The sequence below is a fragment of the Solanum lycopersicum genome, chromosome 5 (assembly GCF_036512215.1).
Source record: "Solanum lycopersicum chromosome 5, SLM_r2.1".
Lineage (NCBI taxonomy): Eukaryota > Viridiplantae > Streptophyta > Magnoliopsida > Solanales > Solanaceae > Solanum > Solanum lycopersicum.
The window spans coordinates 67,938,684-67,948,102 of NC_090804.1; the positions used below are offsets into that span (position 1 = coordinate 67,938,684).

The 9,419-nt window shown below is 30.2% G+C and overlaps 2 protein-coding genes across 2 annotated transcripts; both read left to right on the forward strand.

Moving 5' to 3' along the window:
- Nucleotides 1-2,722: 2,722 nt before the first annotated feature.
- Nucleotides 2,723-5,964, forward strand: ABCG13 (ABC transporter G family member 13). Its single transcript, XM_004239712.5, has 2 exons — nucleotides 2,723-3,926; nucleotides 4,004-5,964. Exons 1-2 carry the CDS (start codon nucleotides 3,183-3,185, stop codon nucleotides 5,510-5,512), a joined length of 2,253 nt encoding a protein of 750 aa, XP_004239760.1. The 5' UTR covers nucleotides 2,723-3,182; the 3' UTR covers nucleotides 5,513-5,964.
- A 2,224-nt stretch (nucleotides 5,965-8,188) lies between these two features.
- On the forward strand, nucleotides 8,189-9,319 carry LOC101254491 (stellacyanin). The gene is made up of 2 exons (NM_001366478.1): nucleotides 8,189-8,392; nucleotides 8,906-9,319. Exons 1-2 carry the CDS (start codon nucleotides 8,227-8,229, stop codon nucleotides 9,295-9,297), a joined length of 558 nt encoding a protein of 185 aa, NP_001353407.1. The 5' UTR covers nucleotides 8,189-8,226; the 3' UTR covers nucleotides 9,298-9,319.
- Nucleotides 9,320-9,419: the final 100 nt, after the last annotated feature.

The window sequence follows — 9,419 nt, forward strand, 5'->3', positions numbered from 1 at the left end:
TTCATGAGAATAGAATTGGAAGTAACATACATTATTTAAAAATAACGTCAAAAATCTGAAGAATAAATTAAATTAATACATATAATATATATTTATACACTTAAAAATTTCATCATCTGAAAAAAACGTCTCGAGTTAAAAGAGAAATGAGGAAAATGTTATAAGTCAATCCTGAGACCTTGGTTTTTCCTCCCAATGTGATGATATATATATATATATATATATAGCATATGAGCCGTCTAACTGGACATTCAGACATTTATCTAACTGTCAATTAGACAAACAACAAACATGCCTCATAGACAATATATGGATAGCTCATAACTATATATCAAAATATATATAGTAGTAAAAATCAATCTAACGATACCTCAAATCAATATTAATTTTTAATAAATTTCAATTTTATTGGACTTGTTTCATTCCAATTATTGAATGTGATTTGTGTTAATAATATGGATGAATTAAATTAATTGAAGGTTATAGACTATAGTTTAAGAGAAAAGTATTTTGTAATTGAAAAATTTATGAAATCATAGGATTCACATGTTTCATTGTACAATTTCTAACAATTATGAACTATTGGTCCCATAAATAAACATGTACGGAATTGTAAAGGAAATGTACCAAAGAAAGTCAAATATACTCCCTCCATTCGAAATTGTTTGTCATGTTGTGTTTATCGAAAAATATATTCTCTCCGTCCGGAATTGTTTGTCATATTGTGCTTATCGAAAGTCAATTTAGCTAAAATTTAAAGGTAAAAATTCAATATTTTAAACAAAAAAAAAATAGATATTCTAAAACTATATGAAAAGTGCTATAACATATTAATATGATGAAAAAACTCATCTTAAAATGTTAGTCAAAGTTTTATAGTTTGACGCTAAAAATAGAAATCATGAAAAATAATACCGGACGGAAGGAGTAATATTTTCGTAATCGAAAAAATTTATATTAATTTCAAATTAATATTACAATAACAAAGTGTATATACTTATAAATATTTAATTAATTCTTAAATACATATACAAGATTTAGATTTTTTTTTTTAAAAATGCTCATATTTGGTCCTCTAACTCTAAATCCTCCTTATTTGTATGGTATATGATATAGATATTTTTCACCAAAGTTTTTAAATATGAAATTTGAGATAAACATTTTATTGACTAAACATTTGTTAAATATGTAAAATAAGTACAAAATTATGATATGATTTTGACCATGATCATCAAGTACAAATTTATTTAAATAGCATGATAAACCTTTTTTTAGTGGGGGTCTACATAACTATAAATGGTAACAACAAATTATTAGTCTAATATAAATAAGTTTGTTCTATTAACCACATAGTTAATCAACTTCTACTCAAGTATTATGACTTATTTCTTTACATTAATATAGTATTAATATTAACAAAAAAAAAAGTATAAACCCAAATAATTTGCTATCGCTACAAGCTCTCTGCAAACCACAATCGCTACAATCTTTGCAAACCACACAGGGAATGTAAACCGCACTATGCAAGCAATACATGACTAGCTCGACTCAAAAGATATTAAAAAGAATCGATCCAGATCATCCAATTTTTTTAGTACTAATCAAGAACACTTATTTTTTTATTTATTTTTTCAAAAAATGGAAACTTCATAAATCAATTTTGGCCTTATTTTATATAAGTAAAGCAAAGCAAAGATTTCATATGAGTGATTGAATATCCAAATAAGTATTATTTATGTAGTAACTTATAGTATGAGATCATCTTCATTAATTCATGCTTTATTTTTCCACCAATAACTATTTTTTGGCAAAACAGTAGATAACCACCCATACCTACTTTCATACAAAAGTATTCTTGTGACCAAACTTCATCCAATCACATTCTTACACGTGTCCTCCCCCACCCCCCACCCCCCCCCCTAGGGGTGAAAAAGAAAAACCAAATGTGTAGATGTAAAGAATTAGGAGATATAGGTCACCTTACTACTTATTTCAACTCCATTCCCCTTACCACACAATTAATATATATATATATATATATATATATATATATATATATATATATATATATATATATATATATATATATTTTAACAAATAGTATAGGATATTACTATTAATGTGAATTGATTTTATTATATCAAATATCAGTATTTTAGTTAAAATATTTTGATTTAATATATATCACTTTTATGTTCTTAATATTAATGGTTATGACGAGCTGATAAATATATATTATGTTTAATTAATGTAACGATAATTAAATAAGATGTTTTAATAAGAGATAAAAGATAGCTATTTAGACAAATATATACTTTTATAATTATAATTAGGATTATTAAGTATTTCTCTTAAAAACACAAAATTTAACGAGATGATTTTTAATAAGAGATAAAAAAAATGGCTAATTTAGATAAATGTATCTTTTTATGATTAAGAGTATTAAATATTTTTCTTAAAAAAATACAAAATATATATTATGGAATGGTAATCAAATGAGATCTTTTAATAAGAAGAAAGCTAATTTGGACAAATATATATATTATTATGATTAAGATTCTTAAATATTTTTCTTAAAAAGAATACAAAAAAAATAATTAAAAAGTAAAAATATATAATTTGGACCAAATATAGTAAAAAATTGAGATATATATCCTTCTTTTAATAGCTAACCCCTACCCCACCATGACCTATATATAATAATTTAATATGTATTATGAACATTAATTAAATTATATATCAAGATCATAAATCTTGGTCTATATATATATATAGCAACACATCAAGAAACCAATCAATATCTCAAACTCTTTTCATTTGCTTTTCTTGAAGAGAAATACAAAGAATTATTTTAATAGTTGTGGGGGCTTTGAAAATTGTTTTTAGACAATCTATTGAGTCTCTTTTTCACACACAATTTGCTTACCTACTTTCAATCTACTACAAAAAAAAAAAACTATATATCAATTACACTACCATAAATTCCCACAAAATTCTTCTCATTTCTTACCAATTGTTCTAATGTTTTTTTCTCTATAACCATACACCAAAAACTTCGAATTATTATATAATTCGTCGTTTAACCAAGCATCTCATCTTAACATCAGAATTGAATATTTTTTGTCGATAATTTTGAATTATATTTTTTAGAAAAAATCTTTATACTGTCAGTGTGACAACGGATGTCAAGGATAGTGGCGGAAAATATGTTACAAGGGGGAGAAAATGTACAATTTTATGATCAAAGAGTACAACAAGCCATGGAGATGTCACAAGCAAGCGCGTACACTTCACCCACCCTAGGCCAAATGCTAAAGCGCGTGGGAGACGTGAGAAAAGAAGTCACCGGCGATGAAACTCCGGTGCACCGGATTCTCGATATGAGTGATACTCAAAGCATATCATCTCACTCTCTTCCTTTTGTTCTCTCCTTCAACAACCTCACCTACAGCGTGAAAGTCCGCCGGAAAATGACTTTTCCGGCGATGCTCCGGCGACCGGCAGCCGGAGTTTCCACCGGCGATCCCGTCCCCGGAGAAAACTTGTTCACGAGGACGAAATTTCTCCTGAACAATATCTCCGGTGAGGCTCGGGACGGCGAGATAGTCGCCGTCCTGGGTGCATCAGGGTCGGGGAAATCGACCCTGATTGATGCCCTCGCGAATAGAATCGCGAAGGAGAGTTTAAAAGGAACGATAACATTGAACGGAGAGCCGCTCGATTCGAGATTATTGAAAGTAATCTCAGCATATGTAATGCAAGATGATCTTTTATATCCAATGTTAACCGTTGAAGAAACGTTAATGTTTGCAGCTGAATTCAGACTACCACGAAATTTATCAAACTCAAAAAAGAAAATGCGAGTCCAAGCTCTGATCGATCAATTAGGATTACGAAATGCTGCAAAAACAATCATTGGCGATGAGGTGCGTTTTTTAATCTTTCATCAATAGAGTGATCGTGTTTTTCTTCTCAAAAATTTTAATAATATTTTTGAAAACAGGGTCATCGTGGTGTCTCTGGAGGTGAAAGACGCAGAGTTTCAATTGGAATTGATATAATTCATGACCCAATCATATTGTTTCTAGACGAACCAACTTCAGGTCTTGATTCGACTAGTGCATACATGGTGGTGAAAGTTCTACAACGAATAGCTCAGAGTGGTAGTATTGTGATCATGTCGATCCATCAGCCAAGTTATCGAATTCTTGGACTGTTGGATCGAATGCTCTTCTTGTCTCGTGGGCAAACGGTTTATAGTGGTTCACCTATGAATCTCCCACATTTTTTTGCTGATTTTGGTCACCCAATACCAGATAGTGAAAATCGAACAGAGTTTGCCCTGGATCTGATTCGCGAACTAGAAGGGTCCCCTGGAGGGACAAAGAGTTTAGTTGAGTTCAATAAAACATGGGAAAATACTAAAAGGAGTAATGAAAATTCTGAAATGTTAACACCAACTCATGGATTGACATTGAAAGAGGCGATTAGCGCGAGTATTTCAAGAGGGAAGTTGGTTTCAGGGACGACGAGTGATATTCATACTAGTCCAGCATCAATGGTTCCAACATACGCGAATCCATTTTGGATTGAAATGGTTGTCTTGTCCAAGAGATCATTTACGAATTCTTGGAGGGTGCCAGAGTTATTTGGTATCCGTCTAGGGGCAATCGTGGTCACCGGGTTCATCCTAGCTACAATGTTTTGGCAACTTGATGATTCCCCTAAAGGGGTTCAAGAAAGGCTTGGTTTCTTTGCATTTGCTATGTCAACAACTTTCTACACTTGCGCGGACGCGTTGCCTGTGTTTCTACAAGAAAGGTATATTTTCATGAGGGAGACTGCTTATAATGCTTATAGAAGATCTTCCTATTGTCTATCTCATGCTCTAGTTTCTTTACCAGCATTGATCTTTCTTAGCTTTGCATTTGCTGCTATAACTTTTTGGGCTGTAGGCCTTGAAGGTGGATTTTTGGGGTTTTTGTTCTATTTCGCGATAATACTAGCCTCTTTCTGGGCCGGGAATTCATTTGTAACGTTCCTCTCCGGTGTAGTTCCTAGTGTAATGTTAGGTTACACCATAGTGGTCGCGATCCTAGCCTACTTCCTTCTCTTCTCGGGATTCTTCATCAACCGCGATAGGATTCCACCTTATTGGATATGGTTTCACTACCTGTCTCTGGTGAAATATCCTTACGAAGCTGTGTTACAAAACGAATTTGATGATCCAACAAAGTGTTTTGTCAAAGGGATTCAATTGTTTGATAATTCACCACTTGGTAATGTGCCTAATGCATTGAAGGAAAAATTGTTGAGTACAATGAGTAACACATTAAATGTCAAAATTACAAGTTCAACATGTGTTACTACTGGGGCTGATATATTGGTTCAACAAGGGATTACTGATTTAAGTAAGTGGAATTGTTTGTGGATTACTATTGCATGGGGGTTTTTCTTTAGGGTTTTGTTTTACTTTAGCTTGTTGCTTGGAAGTAAGAACAAGAGAAGGTGATAGAAACTACACCTCGATCGAAAGTCGTGAATTCAGAATTTGAATACAGATCGTGTGATCAATCAGAGGTGAATCTAGAATTTGAATACAGATCGAGTTACATCCATTGCTTCTATCATAGATTCATCTTCGCACGTGCCAAGGGTTGTGTTTGAATTGTAAACAAGGATGTTTGTTTTTTCTTTTCTTTTTTTTTTTTAAGTAACAATGTGTGTGTTTTCATATCTTTTTACTTCAAGTACGTTATACGTACTTTTTTATTGTAATAGAATAAATGTAATATTTTTTTGACAGTCTAGTGAATTGATTATCGCTTCAAAGTCGATGAGTTTAGAATTTGAATACCGATCGAGTTCAGGCTTGAGACATGTGATATAGAGATTCACTACTTCTAATTAAAGGGTTGTTTTTAAATATTTGTAAACAATGAATTAAGTTGGGATTTATTTTTATTTTTTGTAATGTGTTTTTTAGATTTATTTGTTTATTTTGAAGGTACTCTTTCATTATAGTTTTATTATTTTATTTTATTTTTTGACAATTTGACTATATTATTATTATGTCAAAAGTTTATTTGGTGCAAAGTAGTTGGAATTGAAAATCAAGACAAGAAAAAGAAAGTTGCTTGCTTGAAGCAAATAGTATTACCCATGCACATGTAGGTCACCAAATTAAACTGTTAATTTAAAAAAATAATTTATAATCTTATATTACAGTTGACACGTAAATCATTTTAAAAAAATTAAAATTTTTAGAAGATAATTTTCATAAGTCAATAATCTATCAAAAATAATTTATCGATATATTTATCAAAGACAAATTTAAGGTCTTCATGCATATGTGTTACTCTTCGATTCTCACTTATAAAATGATTATATTATTGTTATTTTATAAAGTACGACTTGACATGACATTTTAACAATTTTTTTCTAATTTTCTTAGAAAAATCATAGAATGTACTACATAATGCACTAATGAAGTTTGGAAATTGGTAGAATTTTTATTTTATGCAACTTTATTTGTTTGTAATTTTCCCCCACACACCACACAATTATAAATATTCTTCTTTGTATTTTGTTTTGCATTTATCTCCTCAATTTTCATGATTGTACCTTTTGGGGGTTTGTGGGGGGGGGGGGGGTACCCTTGTCCAATACATAATTTGCTCTTTTTTTTTCATTTATTAATAAATCAATATTTTATATATTCATTGAAATATCACATTTTATTTGATATTATAATTTCTTATTAGTCTGTTTTTTTAAAAAAGGATAGATTTTTAATATTACTTTATTTAATATTAAATTATTATAACCATACAAATGATATAATTTATAGCATATTTAATTATATTAGCAACATTTATATGTTTGAAACTTTTTGGTCATATGTTTATATTTATTGTCCACACTATATTTCAACATCTCAAACCAGAATATTTCCAGGCTGGAGTCACATGCAATATTATTGATTTTTTTTGTTGATTTCCTTTCGCGATATACAGTAGCGTACGCAGAATTTTACGTAAATAGTAATAGTTACTATCGTAACTTAATTTCTTGTAGCATGAGGTAAGAGTGGGCATCATATGGAGTAGTATGGTATTTGAAAGTTTTAATACTGTAATAACGATATTCGATTTTCAAAACACTATGTTATATATCAGTTTCATTCGGTAAATGTCTCATTATACTAACAATATTCAAATACAATTCAATCAAAATAGAGTTGTTAAAATTTTAACTTTTAAACATATATTTAGTTTATACTAATTATACTAGGCTGCATATTTGTTAATATGTTAATAATTTACGTATGTATATATATACGATACCATATGTCATAATATTGAAATTTTTTATATGATATGATATAATAATTTGATATATACCATACTAAGTCCACCCCGTCATATAATGACCTTTCTATTCTATAAAACATGTGTAATAAATAAGATTTACTGCACGTATAATGAAAGAAATATATATATATAACACAAATTAGTTGGATTAAATTTCAATTATTTTGTTTCATTTTAGTACATAGGAGTCTTTTAGTCATTGTCATAAACTTGTAATATATATCAGTAAAAAATGCAAAGAATACCTAGTGGCAAAGAAGTTAATTAAATTTTATAATGTCAGATCGAGTCTATCGAGCTTAAATAAAACGATACGAACAGTGAAGACTCGACTAAACATCATACGTACTTACTTTAGAACCCAACAAAGTAATAAAAAATGTTGAATCCACTATTTGGTTGATAAATTCTTTACTAGATGAAACCATAATCACATTTTTTATAGACAAAATAAAGAAATCAGATCTAGTTAGGTGTTAAACTACCCTTCTAAGAAGTTCATCCATTCTCAACCACTCAAACCTAAATAATAAATTAAGAATAATCCACATTAGTCCATCACATAACTCATTTCTAATCAGAAGTTTCATGTTCGAGCTCTTATATGAAGTTGCTTTCGTTAGGCAACATTTTGTCCTAAACTTTATCGCAGAAATCGTAGTCAGACCTCAATACGAATACCGGGTGGGAACTAAGCTATATTAACTAAATAATCTTTTTAATCTTTATGTAGTTATTAGTTAGGTAATCTAATCATAAGTCCACCTATAATATATAGTTGTATATATATGTGTGTGTGTGAATATGTTATATATGTCCATTTAATCATCTTTCTTTTAATAATAATACAATTATGGCAAAGCCTCTTCTAAATTTTGTAGTTTTGATTCTAATTAGTTTAATTATATGTTCAAGTTCAGCTACTAACTACATTGTGGGTGATAATTCTGGCTGGGATATTAGTACTGATCTTGATACATGGTTACTAGGAAAGAAATTCAAGATTGGAGATGTACTCGGTAAGTATCATCGATCATAATATTCTAATATCAGTTTAAGTTATACACGCTAATAGTTTTTTTCTAAAAAAAATATCAACTCAATTTTACGGCCGTAATAGGTTATTACATAAGTTTTACTTCTCGTAGGTCAACTTAGCCAGATATCGTAAATGTTCTTGAAAAAATAAGGATAAAAAATATCCACTCAACTCAACAAAATATCTTAACTTTTAAAATCTTCATAGCATTTTCGAGCATTTTCGATAGTAAATCATCTCGTATTTGTCCTTGATTATAACGAAGCTCCAACATGAAATATAATGGAGGTAACTTTAGATCATAAAGGGCAAATTTGGACTTCTTTTTTGAAGTTTTTTGCCACGTGGAGTCCATCCAACCCACATTGGAGCTTGTTAAAGTCAAAATACAAATACGAGACGATTTACTAACGACAAGAGTATGAATAACCCTAAAAAAGTAAATTTGATGATATCAACAATCACATCGATTATAATTCTTCTTTTTTTGCAGTGTTCCAATATTCATCGCTCCATAGTGTGTCCGAAGTAACGAAGGAGAATTTCATGGGGTGCAACACAAGCAACGTGCTCGATTCGAGCAAAAATGGCAACACAACTTTCATATTGACAAAGCCAGGGGATAGATACTTTGTTTGTGGTAATAGGTTACATTGTCTTGGTGGAATGAAACTTCATGTAAACGTAGAAAATGCAGATGGTGCAGCAGTAAGATCGCCTGCTGCTGCACCATCACCAGAGGGAGGGGCCTCATTTTCCCCTTCTTCAAAGAGCAATAATCCATCATTTGTGCCTAATTTTGCTTCCTCTAATATTCATGTTAGATTGGATTCTATGATACTTGTAATTCTTGGTCTTTTGTTGTTTACAATTCCACTAGTGTAAACTTGAGGATTTTCATTTTTCATTATTATCCCTATAGTTTGTTTATGTTTCGAGTTGAAAAAAATTACTATAATTTATCTTTGTTTGCGTTACATATTAGTCAATATTTTTCACAAATTTTA

What these genes read in the sequence shown, in the direction of transcription:
- ABCG13 (XM_004239712.5), top strand. Translation starts at nt 3,183, where the DNA reads ATGTCAAGGATAGTGGCGGAAAATATGTTACAAGGGGGAGAAAATGTA. An exon ending in AAACAATCATTGGCGATGAG is followed by an intron (nt 3,927 to 4,003) that starts GTGCGTTTTTTA and finishes TTTTGAAAACAG; the next exon opens with GGTCATCGTGGTGTCTCTGG.
- LOC101254491 (NM_001366478.1), top strand. Translation starts at nt 8,227, where the DNA reads ATGGCAAAGCCTCTTCTAAATTTTGTAGTTTTGATTCTAATTAGTTTA. An exon ending in CAAGATTGGAGATGTACTCG is followed by an intron (nt 8,393 to 8,905) that starts GTAAGTATCATC and finishes CTTTTTTTGCAG; the next exon opens with TGTTCCAATATTCATCGCTC.